Raw genomic sequence first — 21,424 nt, 5'->3', positions numbered from 1 at the left:
TCCCTATTTGCTAACTGGCCCCATGTCCTCACCCCTGAAAGATTCCAAGAACAGACTCTGTGGCCATTTTATATCTCGGGTGCTTGACAGCATGGTCCTGAGGGGGCTCCACATGGATACTGAATGACTGTAGTATTCTGTATCTGTAAACTGGTCTTAGTAAGCCAGCAAACTTCTGGGATGCTGCATTTACCACCAACCATACATCCTAGACCAGACATGTGATCATCATATTGTTGTAAAGTAAAGCCCTGCTTTACTGCCCCTATACTCCCCTCTCCCCCTCTCCCCATTGGAAGAAGCCGAGATGGGGGAGGAAGCCAGGATGTGGAAAGTAGGCTCAGAGCAAGAACACCTTATGTTAAATTTCATCTGGTGCCTTAAAGGAACGGTTTTGGTTATGGGTTGCGCCTTCTCACTTTGTAGAATCATCTCATCTTGCCTTCTAGTACTTTTGTGTTGCACTCACAGAATAACTTAGGCTACTTCACATTCTATCCATATATAAAAAGCCTTCACCTGAGTGCGGCATGAGAGAGAAGAGCTTGCCTGAGGCTGGAATCACTCAACAAGGGACAGTGTCTGTATCCCCTTCTGTGAAGTCTAACTTTATCACATTGTTCCTTATATCAGATCCTCTGCCTGCTGCTCCCTAAGTTGGAAGGTCAGGCAGGCCTGGACATCTGACGGCTTTTTGCTCTGGTTCTGTTCTGCTCCCTCATGTCTGCAGTTAAGTTTTGCTATGCCCTCAACAAAAAGCCTCAGCAAAGATGACTACGCCTTACCAAGCTCCCGGTGAATCTCCAGCAGAGAGCAGAGTCCTCATGTGTTTCTGCAGAAAACATTGAGTTCTTCTCAGTCAGGGTAATATCAGGTGTGCACACCTAGTCACGGCCTTCACTCCCTCCCTATGTAGTCACTCATCCAAGTCACAAAATTCAGAAGCTTGTTTAGGATGAAGAGAGTGGACATCCAAAGGCAGCCTCCTAAAGCTGGGAGGAAGGCACAGAGTCTGACAGTAGTATGACTTTTCTTTCTTTCTTTTTAATATCCATTGTAGGTCTGGAGTTCAGACTCTACCCCACAATGCCAAGGTTCATTACAACTACGCCAATTTCCTAAAAGACCAAGGTCGGAACAAGGAAGCGATCTACCACTACAGAACCGCCCTCAAGTAAGCACCACATAGGGCCTGTGCTTTGTGCTGTGACCAGGCCTGCTCATGGCTCCGCCCCTCCCAGGGTATGCGGGTGGCAGTGAACTGGCTCACCTTTGGATTCTGAGTCTTTGGCTCAGCATTCAAGCCTGCCGCAGATGTACTCCCTCAATGTTCCTTCTTCCTTATCTAACATATTTTATATTAAATAATGTTATAAAAAATAACATTGGCATTGCTACACATGATGAAGTGGGGTGAAACTCAGCTGGATGCAAACATGTAAAGCAGGAGTTTCTTGTTAAAAACACACTGGTAAGTTTGGAGAGAAAAATTTGTTCTAACTTTTAATACTATGTATATAGAAAGCTTTAGGCCTCTTATATCTGTATTTTATGTAGTGTAGGTTGGTAGAGTGTATGTATGTGCACGTTTTATGGAGGCCTGAGGGCCACTTCAGGTGCCATTTCTTGGGCATTATACACTTTGCTTTGAAATGGTCTCAGCCGCCTAGGAAATGCCAATTAGTCAAGACTAGCTAGCTTTGAGACCTTGTCTCAAAACAGCCAAAACAGAAAAAGGAAAACATATTCCACCATTGTTACACATAAAGTATGCTTGACCTTAATAGTTGATGTTTCATGGTTTCTCTTCCATTCTTGAAGAAAAACACTGTTCAACAGTGTTGGTGGGAGAAGGATTACCGCCATGTTTACAAATTCTGTCAGCTTCAACTGGAAAAGTAAATGTGACCTTAATCCACAGCTGGGCCAAAGGCTTACATTAAATTCTCTGGCAGTTGATTCCACAAAATTATAGTAGTTGCTTTGGAGTTTCTGCGCCTTTCCTGTGAAACAATAAAAATAAATGTTTGATTCTGGAAGAAATATACACCCAGAAGAATGGAAGAAGATAATCAAAGCTGTAAATCCAACGCTGAAATTAGTGAATTATTTAATGCTCTCAGTCTGGATTCCAAATATTTCTGATTTAAAATCTCATTTTAGCATGTGCTCCTCCTCTCCATGGACCTTCAGCGGATGTGAGTGTTTTACTTTCTATTTTAAAGTAAGCTGTCACTCTTTGTGTTAGACAAAAGAGGAAAGTCCCAGGACCATTCATCATCTTGACGGTTGTTTATCCTTGGTGTCTGGAAGATTGCCCATACTTCAGCACTGCTGTTCCTTCCTGGGAATTGCTGACAGGGACTCATCTCCTCCCGATGGCCCTTCCTTTCTTTCAACCCTAGAGTATCTCATGCTTTCCTTATTTACTACAGCAAGGAAGATAGTAACTGGGGAAGCAGTAGGGTCTGGATCAGTTTTGCAATCCCCACCACCACCTCCATCACCACCACCACCACCACCACCACCACACACACACACACACACACACACACTACTGAAATGACCATGTAAACCCCACAGGCAATGGAATTTGTCTATTATCAGGGGACAGAGAACAGAGGGGGAGTACATCCAGGCTATAGACCTCAAAGCACACCCAGTGATCTACTTCCTTCAGTGAGGCACTACCTCCTTCAGGTTGTACAATCATTCACCAGGCTTCTAGTAACACAAACAAAAAAGTCCTTAGGAACCCGTGGATTAGACTTTGCAATGATGGTACCCACCCATATGTACCCTTAATGGTTTAGTTATTTTAGAGTAGAATAAAAATTAAAAACACTTGCAGTTATTCAAGAATTCTACCTGAGCTTTTTTTTCTCTAGTCTTTTACAGTTGTTTCACAAATCAGTGGCAAATTTTTTAACAAAACCTTTTTTAGTATTTCTAATTTTTACCTAATTGCCTTAGAAATAACAACATTCCCTACACCTTTATTTTTGTAAAATATTTCAAGGCAGTGAATATTTTAAGTAAAAAAAAAAACTTAATAGACACATCTGAGTATTTGCAGTCATCTAGTTTAGCTCATGGGAGTAGAGGGCTGAGTCTCTGAGTTGTACACATCCTACACATGTACTTGGTTTAGAGGCTGTCTGGAGATCTGGTGGCATAATTAATAGGCTTTTTAAAGCATAGTCTTACTGCAGGGGTAATTATGGGATATGCTTTTCACTGTTTAAATCTCCTGCATGGGTAAATTCATGTTGTTAAACCCTCTTGGTCAGAACCAGCACCTGGGACAGAAACTAAAGTTTGCCTTTGTCCAGGTAAATCAGAAAGACTCCTGGCTGAGCAAAGTGATACAGGCTTGAAATCCCAGAGGCAGAGGAATGAGGGCCAATGGAAGTTCTAAGCCAGCCTGGTCTACATAGTGAGTTGTAGGCCTGCCATGGCTACATGGTAAAGAATTGCTTTAACTTTCATTCCCATCCCCAAGGAAAGAAAGAGAATGATGTGAGGAAAGGAGTGAGAGACAGATAGGAAGGAAGGAAAGAAGGAAGATATAAGACTCTCCTATCCATGGAACCTTCTGCACATAACAATGTGCACAATTCTACCCTGACAGAGGGCTGTAACCTTCTACTACCTAGACAACTCTTTTTACAAAATTGGCTCCCTTGTAAACCCACAATAAAATGTAGCCACCACAGTCCCAGTCAGATGCAGTCAGATGATATGATGTCTACTCTAAAACCACTCAGGTGGACATTTTGATGAGGTTTATAGCACTGGGCATGAATTCTTTCTTGTGCAAAAGGTCTTAAAGTCAGTCCAAAATGATTGATTACACCAATATCCCTTTGGTTCCTATTACACCAAGTGAGCATATCTTGCCTGGAAAGTCAGTCAGTATTGTGGGCAGAGTTCACCACAGAATAATTCCACTCATGGGTTTTTCTCCCTCAACAGCCTAGATAGCATCTTTGAAACTTAGAAATCTAACTTGCAAGGAGGAAGGGTTTTTTTTCTTTTTTCTTTTATTAAATATATTCTTTATTTACATTCCAAATGATTCCCATTTCCTGGTTCCCCATGCCCCGAAAGTCCTATAAGCCCTCCCCCCTGTTCCCCAATCAACCCCCTCCTGCTTCCGTATCCTGGTATTCCCCTACACTGCTGCACCGAGCCTTTCCAGGACCAGGGGCCTCTCCTTCCTTCCTTCTTGAGCATCATTTGATATGTGAATTATATCTTGGGTATTCTGAGCTTCTGGGCTAATATCCACTTATCAGTGAGTACATACCGTGTGTATTCCTTTCTGCTTGGGTTACCTCACTTAGAATATTTTCCAGGTCTACCCATTTGCCTAAGAATTTCATGAATTCATTGTTTTTAGTAGCTGAGTAGTATTTCATTGTGTAAATATACCACATTTTCTGTATTCATTCCTCCATTGAAGGACATCTGGGTTCTTTCCAGCTTCTGGCTATTATAAATAGAGCTGCAAGAACATAGTGGAGCATGTATCCTTATTACATGCTGGGGAATCCTCTGGGTATATATGCCCAGGAGTGATATAACAGGATCCAAGGAGGAAGTTTTCAAGACAGTTCCAGCTTGATCTCTCCATGTGCTACATCCAAAGTTATATCTGTACCATCTAGATACATCTAGACTCTTACCATCTATTATAGTAAGCAACCAACAGCAGTGACAATAGCCTGGTTCTTTGGGGGGGGCAGGGTGTGCTCATAGGAAATTGTCTTAATTACTCTTCTATTGTGTGCGAAGATATGATTGAGGTAGCTTAAAGAAGAAACAGTTCTGAGGGTGCTTACAGTTTCAAAGGGAAAGTCCATGACCATCATGGTACAGAGCATAGTAGCAGGCAGGTGAGCATGGCACTGAAGCAGTAGCTAAGTGCTCACATCTTGATTCACAGACACAAGGCAGAGAGAAAACTCAAAGCTCGCCCCAGTGACACACCTTCTCCAAGGACATCATACTTCCTAATCAAACAGCTCCACTAACTAGGGACCAAGCATTGAAATATATGCACCTATGGGGGCCATTCTCATTCAAACTACCACAGGAAGTATCAGGCCAACTAAAATTTTTTCCTGTACAAAAGAAAAGTCTAAAGTGACAGGTAATTTCCATTGTTGATATTTGACTGGTTAAGAAACACCTAAGGCATTGATGACAGCCACTTCTGGATGTGTCTCTGAGGGTGTTTCCAAGGAGGGAAGCCATACTCTGAATGCAACTGCCACTACTCCACAAGCTGGGGTCTTCAGCTGGATGGAAAAGGGAAAGGAGGAAGTTGGATCACCCTTTGGGGTAGATATGAATTAGCAGCCTTATTCCCCACCATGATACATTTTTATCTTCTCAAACTAAACCCCACCCCCACCCCCACCCCCCAAGTTGCTCCTGCCAGGTATTTTACCACATGTAGAAGAAGAGGAACTAATACATTCATCCACTATTTGATTGTCTAATGCACAGGAAGGAATTGAATTAAAATCTAACACAGTTTGTTCAGTGTATAGTAGAGACTTGGCAGGAGAACACTGACGTAGTTCTTTGTATTTCCTCCTAAACATGATGACTGGAATTCTACAGAGAGATCCCATTAAACTGAGATGACTGTCTGTGGGAAATGAACTTACAGAGGAATAAGTATTACAGAAGCATGGTTGTCATCTGGGTCTGAGGAAACCTAAGATGTTTAATCAACCGCCGTTCTTGATGCCTCTAGTGTGTGAGCACTAGCTCATTGTAATTCCTTTACAATGCTGTTTATAAGCTGCTGGAGTTCGATCATTAAATATCAGCAGTCAACAAGTATTTCTAAAAGCTTTATACTCTGCCCAGAGGAAGCATTTCAAATGTCTTTCTTGTGATCATGACATCTTGTGTCTCTGGAAAGAATTAAAATCTTAATATTGTTTGTTAGCCAGGTTTAGCTTCAGGGAGATGATTTCTTTGGCTGGTATGGTATTTTTATCTGTGAAGATATAAAGAGCTTTCTAATTTCAAGGAAGTATTTGAAATTATTTTTGTTTCTTCCTGTTGATGAACCAAGAAGAAATTACTTTCTTAATCTTCATACATAGATACATACATACTATACACACATAAATGTTACACATGCAAGCATACACATATATACATATATGTATGTGATTTTATTATGTCTCATTCATAATAATGTTAAGGAATTTACATTGTTTAGAAAAGTTCTGAATTTTAGTAAAATTATGGCCAGGTTATCAACCTAGTTTCAAAACGAAAGCGTCATTATTTATCTTCAGCAAAGTTTCATGCTGTCTCTTTTCCTCCCCATGTCTCACTTTCATTTGACTTAGATGAGGATTCCCAGGGTTAGACTCCAGGGCAGAGGTTTGCATGCAGGAAATCCATCCAGAGCACTTTCATAAACACAGGAAGGAAGCGGAGAGCAGGGTGGAGGATAAGGGCGTGGGGATGCAGTGAGCCGCATCAGGGTCACTGACCCTGAGGACTGCTGCAGCGGGGCTGATGCCTGAAAGCTGTCCTGAGTGGACATTAATCTAAACACGCCTTTACCAGCAAAACACTACACTCCAGGTTTCTGTGGAGATGAGAGATCATCTTGGTAGTGTCCGCATTCCTGGCAGCTGACAATGAGTGCCTCCAAACTGAAGGAGGAACAAGGTGGTGTGAATAGCCCAGTATTGCTGCTTTTACAGGATAGGAAACTCTTACCCAAAATGTGAAGTGTCTTAGATTTCATAGCCTTTCATCAGAATGGAGTTTGACTGTGTTAATAATGACAGTGTTGCCACCTCATTATTATTCCTGTAGCAGGCTTAAAGTCATGTCCAAATCACTCAGCAGATGCCCTTCAAAAGCAAATCGTAACCAGGTCCACCACCCCTATTATTCTACCTGTTACTCAGACCATGTAGCATGGGTTGTCCTTGATCTTGGAACAATCCTTCTACCTTAGCCTCCCAAATGATGAAATTATAGTTGTCTACCACTGTTTTCGTCATAGTTCTATGACTATGAAAAGACACCATGATCAAGGCAATTCCTATGAAAGAAAGCAATTTATTGTCAACTTGCTTATAGTTTCAAAGGGCCAGTCCATTCTTATCATAGGAGAGAGCATGGTGGCATGCAGGGAGAGACACTACTGGCATAGGCTTTTGAAACTGAAATGTTCACCCGTCACCCTTCCTATCCCACTAAGCATTCAAATACATGAGCCTGTGGAGGCCATTCTTATTCAGACTACCACAACTACAATGCCCAGATAAGTATCTATTTTAAACTGTCTAAATTGCCCAACTGTTTATAAAATCTAATTTAAGTATAGGGTAAAAGCTAAAAGACTGTAAATGCTATCAAGATATCTCGTAGTTTCTAACAAACATGTGAGATTTACCTCAGGCCTCTGTTCCTCCTGCCACCAGATAGGCTTGTGACGGGGACACTTAACCAATTGGGCCATTATATCCAGATGTTTGTTCAAACCTTACCCTCAATGGTTCTGTGAGGTGAATCCTTTCAAATGAGATTCAAGCTTAAATCTAGACCTCCTGAGACAGATGGATGACTGCAGAGTGCTAGTGAACCTCTTCCCTGGGTTGAAGCTTCTCACAAGGACGGCCATCCCTGAAGGAGAGTGAGGTCCACAGCAGACTGCATCAGGACTTAAACTTAGCTGTTCCTGCTGCGTCCAGAAGCCAGTGAGCCAGTTCCTCCATGTGGGTACAGGTATGGAAGCCTAAGACTAATGGTTAGAATCTTGCTTAAGGTCTGTGATGGCTTGAATGAGAATGGCCAACATAATCTCAAATATTTGAGTATTTGTTCCCCAGTTGGTGAAACTGTTTGGAAAGGATTGGAGGTGTGGCCTTGTTGTAGGAGGTGTGTCACTGTGGGTGGACTTTGAGACTTCAAAAGACTATTCAGAGTCAATCTTCCTATCCCTCTCCCCCTCCTTCTTTCCTTCCCCTCCCTCCTGGTTGTGTCTCAAGATGTGAGCTCTGTTACTGCTCCAGCACTATGCCTGTCTGTCTTGCTGTCATGATGGTCATGTACTCTCTCTGAAACTGTAAGCTCCAAATAAATTCCTCTTCTATAATTTGACTTGGCCATGGTGTCTCACCATAGCAATATAAAAGTAACTGAGACAAAGTCCAAGTTACTCACTGAGCCTGGACCTCTGGGTTCACAGAAGTCATACAGCTGGTCTAGCCAGCCAGCTTGCCCTGAGGACTCCCTGTCTCTCTATACCCACTTGACATCTATGTGGATTCTGGATATCCAAACTCTGCTCTTTTCACATGAGCAGTGAGCGTTTTATCTACCAGTGTATCTCTCCCGCTCTGCTTCTTTAATTTTTGCTCAGGATTCCATAATATCCAGCACTGAAATAATATGAGTAGCAATCCTTTCTTTAACTCTGATGTTGTTACTGTCCTTCTTCTGGCACTTTCTGTTGCTTTGTAAATATTCTTTATTTGCTCCAGTTTTAAACAAACTTGCACACAAGCTTGTCTCCATTTCTTCTCTGACTGCAACGTGGGCTGTTGATTCTATTCTCATTTTTCCTCCCAGTGACACAATCTCTTAGACATCTACAGTGTCTTCCTTGTGTCCCTTCTGCTCCCACAGACCTCTCCCCAGGATCCCTGTAACTGCTCTCGCTGAGGTCACCAGCTACCTCCCAGCAATACTGGATCACTTGAGTTTCCTGACCCACCCCCATCTTCAACTTGGACACCCTTCTTTACCTGGTTGGGTTTTAGCATGGTGGTACATGCTGCTGGTTTAGCTGGTATTTCTTTGGGGTCTTCTCCCTCTTCCAAACCCTTTATAAACAGTTCTCTGCTCCCCCGCTTTCTCTGGGCTTTCTTCTTGGGCCTTCACTTTCTTTCATGTCCTGTTGCCCTTCGTGCTGACCAGCCCTCAGATGCATCTCTGTATGACTGTCTTCTCACTATCACAGCCACCTGCCTGGCAGGCTGCAGGGCATTTCCACATCCAGCTCCTTGCACTATTCACCCAGATCCTCACATTCTCTGCAGAGCCTGCCCATTTCCACTGCGTCTTGGTAGACTTTGCTTCCCTGAGTTATTTGGCCTTGTTTCCTTTCTGTGAAATACCGCCATCTATTTGGCAGCTTGAACTTGGGAGAGTGGAGCCTAAAAATGAGGTGGACTAAAGGCATATGTAATAGTCAACCTTAATCAGAGCATCAAGTAATTTATATTCTGAGGGCATTCTGGGGATTAGACAGAGTCATATGAGCAAGTACACTTACGTTCAAGCTGCATGCAAGTCACAAAGGCAAGGTGACATGAGTTTAGGCTATAAGCAGTCACAAGGACAATATCCTTGTCTGAATAATAATGGGTAAGAAGATGGGTAATCTGAAGTAAAACTCACTCCTGTTATTACACCTGGAAGGGGCAGCAAAGCACATTCCAAGAACAAGTTCATGTTATGGAGGAACAGAGGTTACCTGACTCCTGTCTTGCTCACTTTTTTTTTTTTTTTAGAATTTGTTACAAGGGCTCAGAAATCTCACAAAGCTCAGTTAATGGACTGTGTTCAGAAAGAACACTGTTAATCCTGCTGGGTAAGAATAAGACCACCACTACCACAATTTTGAGGTAAATTTGAAGTAAGCTTTTAAATACTTGCCAGGAAGATGGACAGTGGCCAGGTCCATACCCAGGATTCTCAGAGAATGGCCCCAAATTATATTAGTCAGGTACTTATAAAAGCAAAACCCACAAGGGTACATACTTCCCTTCTTTGTCCAGTCAGGAGCACATATACATCCTGACATATTTCCTACATGTGTGGATATGTGTATATATGATCAAGCACATCTTGTGCACTTGGAACAACCAACCTTCTGTATGGAAGTGAAAACACTGTGGCTTGTTATCATATCTGAACAGCCCCCAGCATTCCAGAAAGTTATCAGTACTTGGGCAAATGAGGCTTAGAGGTTTGAGGCATTTCTGTTGTATAGATCTCTTAAGCAAAGTAATTAAAACTTAAAATATAACATTAGCCTTCACAGCACCTTCCTTTCTCTCCCTTTTTCTCCATCATCAGGCTCTAGTCCCCATTAGCACTGTCCTTCCTTTGAAATCTTCACTGTGGATACCTTGAGGAACAAGGTGACCCAGTCATATATGTTCTCCATGCTCCCCAAACTCACTCTTTCCTCTTGCTGTCTGTCTCCTACTGCCTGGCAGCAAGGGCAGGTTGTCTAGCTGTTGTGGACCATTGGTGGAGGGTGTGGCCAACTGTAGGTGCTTGATAAATACTTGTGGAGAGGAAGCTTGCATGATGACAGTGTCTAGCACCTCAGTCACAGAATACTTAACAACAGCACCACCATACTGAGTGATGCTTCTCAGAGAACTGTGGGCAATGAGGGCAGAATAGCTCATCCTGGTACAGAATTGATCTGGGTATTGCTAGATATTCCACAGCCTACCTACTTCAAGTTGTATGCCAGTAATGATCCCCAGGGGTCAAGATAAACATTCAGAAAATGTGTCCTTCCCACTTGTCTTAGTTAGGGTTTTACTGCTGTGAACAGACACCATGACCAAGGCAACTCTTAAAAAGGCCAACAGGAAAAGACTGGCTTCCAGGCAGCGATGAGGGTCTCAGAGCCCACCCCCACAGTGACACACTTTTTCCAACAAGGCCACACCTACTCCAACAAGACCATGTCTGCTAATACTGCTACTTACTCCATGGACCAAGCATATTCAAACCACCACAACACCTTATGATCTCCTAAGCTGAAAGTTGTTATTAAGAATGCAAACATACCATTTTTAATAGGGTTATTTGGCTCTCTTGAGTCTACCTTCTTGAGTTCTTTATATATCTTGGATATTAGCCCTCTGTCAGATGTAGGATTGGTAAAGATCTTTTCCCAATTTGTTGGTTGCCATTTTGTCCTTTTGACAGTGTCCTTTGCCTTATAGAAATTTTGTAATTTTATGAGGTCCCATTTGTCAATTCTTGATCTTAGAGCATAAGCTATTGGTGTTCTGTTCAGGAAAATTTCCCCTGTGCCCATGTGCTCAAGGCTCTTCCCCAGTTTCTTTTCTATAGTTTATGTGGAGGTCCTTAATCCACTTGGACTTGAGCTTAGGGAGTACAGAGCTAAACAAAGATTTTTTACTTGAAGAATATCGAATGGCTGAGAAGCACCTAAAGAAATGTTTGACATCCTTAGTCATCAGAGAAATGCAAATCAAAACAACCCTGAGATTTCACCTCACACCAGTCAAAATGGCTAAGATAAAAAACTCAGGAGAAAACAGGCCTTGGCAAGAATGTGGAGAAAGGGGAACACTCCTCCACTGCTGGTGATTTTGTAAGCTGGTACAGCCACTCTGGAAATCAGTCTGGCAGTTCCTCAGAAAACTGGGCATGATACTATCAGAGGACCCCGCTATATTACTCCTGAGCATATACCCAGAGGATTCCCCAGCATGTAATAAGGACACATGCTCCACTATGTTCATAGCAGCCTTATTTATAATAGCCAAAAGCTGGAAAGAACCCAGATATCCCTCAACAGAGGAATGGATACAGAAAATGTGGTATATTTACACTATGGGATACTACTCAGTTATTAAAAACAATGAATTCATGAAATTCTTAGGCAAATGGGTGGAACTGGAGAATGTCATCCTGAGTGAGATGACCCAATCACAAAAGAACACACATGGTATGTACTCACTGATAAGCGGATATTAGCCCAGAAGCTCGGAATACCCAAGAAACAATTCACATATCAAATGATGCCCAAGAAGAAGGAAGGAGAGGCCCCTGGTCCTAGAAAGGCTCAGTGCAGCAGTGTAGGGGAATACCAGGACAGGGAAATGGGAAGGAGGTGATTGGGGAAAAGGGGGAGGTAAGAGGGCTTATGGAACTTTTGGGAAGGGGGGGGAACCAGGAAAGGGGATATCATTTGAAATGTAAATAAAGAATATATCGAATAAAAAAAAGAATGCAAACATACCTGCCTACCCACTGTTGTCTCTAAGTTAACTCACCAGCCAATACCTGTTCATGCTATGAAATGTTATCACAACAAAGTCCCATGAGCACCTGAATCTGTCATTCAGAAGGCACACAGGACTTTGAATGATCTTCTAATGTTGAACATGGTATTAAAATTGTGTCTAGAATCACGTTTGATGTGGAGTAAAGTGGAAAAGCTTTGGGAAATTATGTTATGCCTGTAAAGATCAATTATCCCTACTGTGAAGAATTGACAATACCCCTACATTCTCAATGGAAATGGTTCCTTGGCCTTAGTATCTGAGGAAGCACAGGGCAGAAAGAACAGATGGCTAGGAGGTGGCTTAAGTGTTTGTACCGGGCTCATGATAAAGAAAGAATAGATGTTATTTTGACATTTATTAGATGTTATTGGTGAGAGCAATTGAAAGGACCCTGGAAGTAATGAAGAGGGTGAATGCTGTGTGTATGTGTGTGTGTGTGTGTGTGTGTGTGTGTGTGTGTGTGTGTCTGTGTGTGTGTGTGTGTGCGCGCTCCCACATACCTGAATGTGCATTCACCTGTGTAGATGAGTGTGGAAGGCTGGAAGTTAAATTTAGGTGTTTTTTTTCCATTGCCCTTCACCTTATTTTTTGAGACAGTTTCTCACTGAAACTCACTAATTGTATCAACAAGCAGCCAGTTAGCCTGAGGAATTCACCTGTTTCTGCTCCCCAAACACCAAGTTTACAGATGTGTACTATGACATGAGTATTGGGAAATTCCAACCCAGACTGGCAAGCTTGCATGACAGAGACTTTCCTAACTATCTTCCCAGTCTGAGAGTGATTTCTGATGCTGCAAAATTTCATTTTGAGGGAAGGAGAGCACCAGCCTGGCATGGAATCCTTGGGTCCTACCTCTGCCTTCAAAGTACAGCTGTGATGTTGGATCAGCACATTGATTCACATGGAAACTCTAAGAAGCAGCTAACTGCACACATACCCAGCATCACGCCGCTGGTGTCTGTCCCCTTGTCCAGTATTCGCCCTATGGACCAGTTCTCTGTCCACGCTGCCACTCATCCCAAAGTCCATCACTGTTGGAAAAGAGCAGAGAAGTGTTGCTCCTTAGATTCCCAACCCCTAGAAGTGAACTCTCTGGAATCAGAACAATGCAACCATTTACAAGTGACTCACTTCCTGAGGGCTTGGGAAAATGTTTTTGCTCTGAAGAGCCTTGGCTAAGCCCCTGGGTGGAATCTCTCCACCACAGCACTGAGGTCACTGAGAAGGAGGTGAGAGGTCATACTTAGCCCCTCAGGCTTCTTCAAGGGATCAGGAATCCAGTGCCAAAGGTAGAGCGCAGAGTGGGTTGCTGAATGCCACGAATCACTTCAGACAACCAAAGAAATTGACCAAGAACAGCAGTCTCTCTCAGGGGCCAGTTAGTGACAGAATAATTGAATTTATGGCATAAAAGAAACCAAGCACTTAAAATATGCAAAATTAACAGTCTATTGACATCTGAAGAGACACTTAATTTGTGCATACTTCAGTCTAGTGAAATTGAGCTTCAATCATAGAGGTATATTTTTCCAAGTCACATTTTTTTTTAATTTTTTTCAACAAGGAATAGAAAATAAACATCCCAACCTTACGGTATTTAGCTTCAAATAAATTAATTTGTAGCATGAAGATCAGACACTAGGTCAGGTGTGTATGCTCTGGAAGAGTATTGCAAACTATAGCACATGAATTGATGTGTTTTTGAACAATAAAATTACTGGTAAGGTACTGAAAGGTTAAAATCTTATAACATCCTTAACTTTAAAAATTTCAAATACATGGGTGAAACAAAATACAAGCCCAAACTTTAGTCCCAAATAGCTGTATCTGTGAGCCTTTACAGACAGAGGCTGGGGAGATGGCACCGTGGGTAAAAGCTCTTAATGAACAAGTGTGATACCCAAGTTCAGATCCCAGCACTCACATAAAGAACCAAGTGTGGCTGCTTATGCTCGTAACCCCAGAGCTGTGCAGGTGGAGACTTTACCAGTGGGGCTTGCTGGCTCTCAGCCTAGGCCCAGGTTTGGGGAAAGACCCTGCCTCAAAGAAATAGGCAGAACGTGACAGAGAAGGATACTAAGCAACCTCCCCTGCACAGACACATGTACATACATGAATATATGCATACATACCCACACAAACCATACTAACAGTAACTCCTAAATCAGGAATGCATGTCTTATAGGCTCCTGAGAGTTGCTGACGTTAGCTCGTTCCCATATAAAGTGTACTTCTCTAACACTGAGGACATGATTGCTCCAAAGTATGTTTGAGGGGAAGATTTTTATTGTAGATACAAGGAAGAGTGTAGAGCCAGAACCACCCAAAAGAGTCCAGAATAGGGAAAGAAAGTAGTAGACCGTAACTTGGCCGGCAGACTGGACTTGGTCCTAAGAAGGGGTAGGTAGCAAGAGAGGTAGACAGAGAGAATGACGACAACGGAGACATGGAAGAGGGACCAAAAGAGTGCATGGCTAAAGTAGCAGGATGCTAAGGGGATGAGAAGCTAGGACAGGGAAGCCCATGCTCTGTGGTATGCTGATACCATCACAGAGAGCCATTTGTATGGAGTTTCTTTTGGCCTTGACAGTAATGATGTTAAGACAGTGATCAACATTTTGTCTCTGTAGCCAACATTTTTATTCATTGCATTGATTTCAGTTCTTCCTCTAAGAACTGGTTCATATTAGATCATAATTTAAGTGAATTCCTCAGAGAAAATAATAAAAATATTCTAAATAGAAGTTCTAATTATTTGCTGAGGGTTGTGTGAAGCATATATTATTTGAGAAAACAAATGGATCAACAGGAGTAATTTGCCTTTTAACACTTAAGAGGACAAGTGGTGTGTGTGTGTGTGTGTGTGTGTGTGTGTGTGTGTGTGTGTGTGTGTGTAAAAGAGCGAGAGAGAGAAAGGAAAAAAAGAGGAGGGAGAGAGAGATCTACTGCTTTAGTTCATTTTCCCTAGGCTCCCTTTCCCCAGTGGTAAACACTACACAAGGAATTTTAAATGAGTTGACCTATGAGAAAATGCTTCAAAATGCAAAATGCCATTTGTATTAGAACATGTTGCAGTGAGCATTGCCTTGGCTTTTTTGCATAGAAGGGCTGCTCCGTGGGTGTGTGACAACAGCAACAGCCTTAAGTTTGTCTGCTCCAGAACAGTCAGAAAGGGCTAACTGCATGCAAGTCGGTTCTACCATAATGAATGAAAGACTGAATTGACCCCTTGCCCACTTAATCTGGGTATTTAGTTTGCTGAACATACTACACTCTGCTTTTTATTTCTTTTGAATTTTAGGAATGCTGGCTTTTACTTCCTTGCATATTAAATTTTGTGTCTGAACTATTCTCAAGATTCTATGACCTGTATCAAGCTAAATGGAAGTGACAGAAATGAGGGAAAGGGCCAAGATCAAGTGTTCCTTTTTATGGGAGACATCATGTGACTTCCATCCTTTCTCAGTTGAGGCAGTCTTACTTAAGTCCTGGTCCAAAGATATTTGAAAAGATCCCTCCTTGAGGGGACCCCCACACCAGCTATAAACACTGAACAGGAACTGGTAAAAGTTCCCAGCAGGGTAGGGAAGATCCCTTGGCAGAGGTGTATAATCAGCCTCTGAAGGACTAAAATGTATTTACCCTTGTAGATTTTCATATTATTTATTCTTGCATTATCAGGGTTTATTTCCTTATACCTGAGTTTAAAGGTTTTTCCCTCTGTCATTTTTATTTAGATGCCTTCAGCTGCAAAAGCACTTGGCCCTTAAGATATGACATAGTCACTCCATCAAAGGAAGGCTTCAGGGTTCATTTAGGCTGTGGCATGCTTAAAGTGCCAGTGTAGAAGTCCAAGTTTAACACTTCGGTTTTCCAGGCTGTACCCACGCCATGCAAGTGCACTGAACAACCTTGGGACACTGACAAAGGACATGGCGGAAGCTAAGATGTACTACCAGAAGGCATTGCAGCTCCACCCTCAGCACAACCGCGCACTTTTCAATCTGGGGAATCTCCTCAAGTAAGTGGACTGGCTTCTGCTGGCTAGGTGACCTGCAGAGTTCCAGAAACCCTTATTTCATTGTGCTACTGATACCTCTTCCTAGAAATGAGGCATTTGTACATTCTCATTGCAATTAATTCTACTTCTTGTTAGTTAAAAGTGATATATCTCAGGGTATCTTTCTGAAATCAGTCCATAGATGGTGTGTCACAGGACACTAAGAAGGGTTACATAGCCAAGGACACTTAGGATGTGCTGTGATGCACAGGAGGGGATGCTGCAAATACTTTCCAGTGTTTCTAGTCCCTTGTAAGTCTTTTTGAAGGGCTCGATAAGGCACAGCCCTTCCAAGGCTAACATTCTATAATACACTGTTCTCTGAGGGAAATGATGGGCCTGACCAGGATTCATGCTCGGTTTGGATTAAGGTTAAAAACAACGCCAGGCTTGTTTGGAGTTAGAGCAAACTCAGGAGGGGCTGCAAAGATGGCTCAATAGTTAAGAGCAAGTACAGCTCTTGAGTGGACCAGAATTCAGTTCCCAGCACCTACTTTGGCAGCTCACAACTGCTTCTTCCAGCTCCAGAGGATCTAATGCCTCTTCTGGGCTCCATGGGCACCCACACACATGTGCGCATACTCATACAGACACATATAAACCTACACATGAATAAAAATAAATCTTAAAGCATAAAATAATAACAGATCAAAAGGCATGAGAAGGTTCTAGGGTTCTAGTTTCTGAGACAGCTAGCTGCAGGCAGCACCTTTACTTCACTTTAGAACCTCTGTGAGCATCTGTGAAGTTGTAAGGACTCAGGTTTGAATGGCACTACAGTGTCTGAGTGCCTCAAATCACTGCGTGGGTAGAAAACCCCACAGATGTCTCCATAAGGAACTGGCTTCTATAGCACTGGCTCTGGAGACCTTTTCAATGTGTATTTCGTCTAAGCTGAATCGCTGGCTGCAGAGTGAGACTCCTTGTGAGGAATGATGTCCAGAGCTCAGTGATCACTGCACAGCATGGCTCAGGGGCAGGGGTTCTCTCCTGATTCCTTCTGCTGGGGACCAAGCTGAAGATGTTAATCCATTCTGTCTTCTCTGATGGCATCTGAGTTCCTCTATAGGAAAGTGTGCTTAGAACATAGCAAAGGCTGCTAGGAAGTTAGAGAAGCTGCTGACTCATCAGCATAAGGCTTCCCACCCAGCAGTTCCCCAGATCTCATCTCATTCCACAGGTCAGAAACCCACCGCTCCTGCAGAGCTCTGTGACCCTGACCTAGGCTTGTCATCGACCCAGGGTTGAACTCTGCTCTTTGACCCCCTTCCTCGTTTTCTTTCCTTTTCCATTTTTCCTAAATAGCTCCCCAGCTCCCAAGATAACATAATAGCAAGCTGTGTAAAAGCTTACCTTGGCCTCCTATAGACTTCCTAATAGACTTTCTGAGGTAAACAGTTCCGTTTATTTTCATTACCCAGAGGTCGGATTGCTAAATGACAGAGGAAGGTGATACAGAAAACTGCAGGGCCTATCTGCATTTAGATTGCGCTGAGCTCACCTCTGCCTCCCCAAGGGGCTTCTGGACCAGTAGCAATGAGTAGAAACCAAGAAAAGGGAAACAATGTTGCAAATTTGGGGCAAGCAAAGGATCTACTGTTATCAGCATCCCTGCCCTGGTTCTCTCCTGAGCCAGCTTTTGAGGTATTGCAGTTTGCTTTATAAAGCCATGCCTCTTTCTGTAGACTAGCATGTAATTTATACCCTTTGCATATGGCGAGCACAGATCTGACCATTGCTAAGAAGCAGCCACTCCCCATTCCTATTTGATGAACAAGGGCACTAAAATTTAGGCCAAAGGAACCTCAGTCTTTTTAACTCAGCAGACTTGACCACTGCCTCCTAGTGGCCCAGGTGGAAAGTGCCAGTCAGCTGTCAAGTGGTCCTCAGCTGCCTGGTAGAAACAGCTTCAGAACTGTATGCAATGTCAGGAAGTCATACTTTAAAGCATATAAAAATGAACTTTAATCATATCTTTAATTAAACCCTAATATGTCTAAATCATTATTTTAGTGTGTGATTAATATTTTACAGTGCTTTATATTTTTAGCATAAAACATTGAAGATTCAAATAAGATATCATGTGTTCTAACACTAAATCTGTGAAATCTAATATATATTTGACATTTGCAGCCCATCTCAGAGCAGCTATAATTCAAGTGTACAATAACAATATGTAGAGATGGCTTTTTCCTTGGCTAGCACTGACCTTTATTAATAATCTTGACTTTGAAGGAAACATGGCTCTTTGTCCAGGTCTAAGTTTCTCTGGCAGATAATGCCAACCAGCTCACTGCACGCCTCTATGATTCTTGGAATTATATGAAGCTCCCTTACCCCCCCCCCACCCCGCCTTACCTACCTGTGTGTCATGTCTCTCAAGCCATTTCTTGAGATATTGTAGCTTCTCTGATGGAGTCTGTGTGGCTCATTGTGGTGGAAGACTGAGAAGGGGCAACTTTCAATTCATATTGATTAATAATGGGTTTTCTTGAGACTTAAAATATCAAAAAATAAATAAAAAGGAGAAAGAAATAAATGAGAAAAGCTTGTGATTTTTATGGGCAACGATTGCAGAAGTCCCCACCCAGTATGTCAAGAGGACACAACAGGGTGTTTAAAATCAGGGAATGGGGGGGGGGGCATTTGTGCGAATGCATAATTAAAATAGATGCTGGCATTTGAAAAGGGGAGAAATGCAAGGGCTCATGCCATACCCCTGCCCATTGCTATAGCAACCTTCTGTCCATATCAGAGGGTGGAGGGGTCAAGTGTTGTTATGGATCTGATGCCGGAAACCTCACAGCATGTACAAGAGTGTCCAGTGAGCCCTGTGAAGACTGGAAGAGCTGTGTGTTCCTGCCTTCCTTAGTCAGATCCTTCAGGAAGGGGAATAAAGAGTGAGGGCACAGAGCGTAACTACTACTTTGTAATAAGTTTAAATGTTTGGGGCACACTTCCTCCCAGCACTTTCATCAGCTACACATATTTAACTTTAGGAAGGGATGCCTGTGTGTACAAGATGGTAGACCACTGCTTCTCAGCTCTGTTTTCCTGTTATTTGGTTTTTCCAGATGGGGGCTCTCTATCCTAGACTCACTTTGTAAACTAGGCTGCCTTGAACCCACAAAGATCCACCTGCCTCTGTCTCCCGAGTACTGGAATTATAGTCACGATCCCTTGCATTTTAACTTCGGCACAAAATGCCAGTTTGGTGGCTAAGTGCACTTTTCCTGACCCTTGCCACCATGTGAGCACATCAGCTGTGAGTAGATGTATTCTACTTCTACCTCTTGGCCTGACGTCTTCCACTCATCCTCATGGAGGCCCTATTTGTAGTGACTTCTAACTTTCCTCATTTCTAGCCTTAGTCCCTCCCTCATCTCAGCCTACCTCATGCTTCCATCTCTGTAGATCTTCTCCAGCTTCCAAAGCCTAGCTCAGCATCTCATGATGCCATCTGCGTCTTCATCTCTGCCTTTCCTAGTATTCTCTACACCCTTCCAGCATCAGCACCGGCTGGAGCACCAGGCAGCACTTTTCACTCCTACGCAGTCATTAGTAGTGAACTTTGTCATGGCCGCTCTGCTCCCCCTCCCTTAATGGCACGATGACCTGAGAGGGAAAGCAAAGCGGACCGGCCAGGGGTGATGGAGAAGGCAGGTAGCAGTGAGTGGGACGAGAGACAGATTTCTTGGGAGGCAGCTTTATTGAGCAGTTCATTCAATTGGGGTGAACAAATGGGTTTGGGGGGGAGAGCACATCATTGGCCCAGGCCAGGGTGCTGAGGATGCCTTATTTGCATAAGGAGGAATTCTAGATGCTGCTAGATATGACCTTATAAGGTCATATCTAATCTACTTGCCATTTACATGATCTCTGGTGGGGCAAAGGTGTGGCCATGGGTCTTTATGAGCCAGGACATATAGGCCCAGGGCATGGAGGGAGGGGTCCTACTCTTGCTGGTTTCAGGTTGAGATTTCTGGGGTTTGGACACACCATGTCCCCACTCTTGTTCTAGGCCTGCTCTCCCCGACTTCACAGCTTCCCCAGCCCTTCAAACTGCGGTCTTTATGTCAGCAGCCAGGGTCTGTTCATCCTTCTCTCCAAGGCTGTCCATCTCCACTGTGGTTGGGTACTTTCCAACATGGATGCGCCACTAACTTTTTAAGTGTGCAGACTTTTTCCTCTGTATTTCCTGGATTCTGACCTCTGACCTTTGGTCTCTTACTCCTGCTCACCTTTCTCCCATTCTCTTCACTTCTGCCAAGCTTTGAATGGCTGTGATTATGAACTGTCACCTTGTAGCCCTTCTCTGTGTCTCTTCCATGTGGTGGTTTTCTTTCAAGATCTTTCTGTCATCAGATCTCCTGTAATAAGCACAGTTCTCTCCTTATACCACCTTACTGATGGCCTGTTCACAGTCTTGTTAGACTCCCTCTATTAAATGTCACACAACATTATTTTGTCCCTTTATCTGTCACTTACTCCTCCCATCCTCTCGATGGACTCAGGAACACCTGTGCACACTGCATTGTACCAAGTCCAAATGTCTTAGCATTCAGGGTTTCTGTCCCTCACTGCTCACTGCTCACTGCTCATCGGTCCTCTGTAAACCCAAACCCAGCTGATGCTGTCCAGTTGTCAGTGTGTGAGCGACATCTGCCAGACTACATTGACTGAGGCCCTTAGCAAGGCTTAAAGTTGAAACAGTTCATTGAAAATATCCCATGTGCACTGTCCTCCTTTCAGTCAGTGGCTGTCCAACAGCTTTATGTGGGAAATGAGAATGTGGCTGTGACTCCATGACTAACACACAAAAGACACCCAGCAGACTTACAAGGACGTCTGTGAGCATTGTCCCCACAACTGCGCTCACACCATGATTCCTGAGTCTTAAGTCCTTATTGGAGTTCTCTGGCTGTGATAATCACAGGCCAGGCCAGAGCAGAGTTCCACAGGAAGCAGTCTTAAAGAAGTCTGGCTTTGTTCATACTCTCTGGAAAGATTATCATCCACTTTCCCTTCACAGATATTTCTAGAACAGGCCAGACTGCCTTGTCAAGTCCAAGAGTTCTCAGGAACCTCCAGTCTTCATTGTCCCTGTGCCTTTGCAGTTGAGCCGTCCTAAGCCCCATAGTACAGACCAGTGACGTGGCTTAAGGAAGGAGTGGCCCAGTTAAGGTCTGCTGGGAGGTCGCAGTCTCTGGGAACTTCTTTGCAGACACAGTCGTACTTTAGAGTATCA

The 21,424-nt window shown here is 43.2% G+C and overlaps 1 protein-coding gene across 3 annotated transcripts in view; it reads left to right on the top strand.

Moving 5' to 3' along the window:
- Tmtc1 (transmembrane O-mannosyltransferase targeting cadherins 1) overlaps positions 1-21,424 on the top strand; it is a 211,626-nt gene that overhangs the window by 150,577 nt on the left and 39,625 nt on the right. For 2 of the 3 annotated variants that reach the window (XM_052175329.1, XM_052175328.1), the window contains exons 11-12: positions 1,061-1,174; positions 15,994-16,137. In XM_052175329.1, the coding sequence (XP_052031289.1) occupies positions 1,061-1,174; positions 15,994-16,137 (258 nt within the window). The remainder of the gene's footprint in view (positions 1-1,060; positions 1,175-15,993; positions 16,138-21,424) is intronic. The other variant, XM_052175330.1, reaches the window with a different exon arrangement.

This window comes from Apodemus sylvaticus, chromosome 2, assembly GCF_947179515.1.
Source record: "Apodemus sylvaticus chromosome 2, mApoSyl1.1, whole genome shotgun sequence".
NCBI lineage: Eukaryota > Metazoa > Chordata > Mammalia > Rodentia > Muridae > Apodemus > Apodemus sylvaticus.
This window is presented reverse-complemented; position numbering and strand designations above follow the sequence as displayed.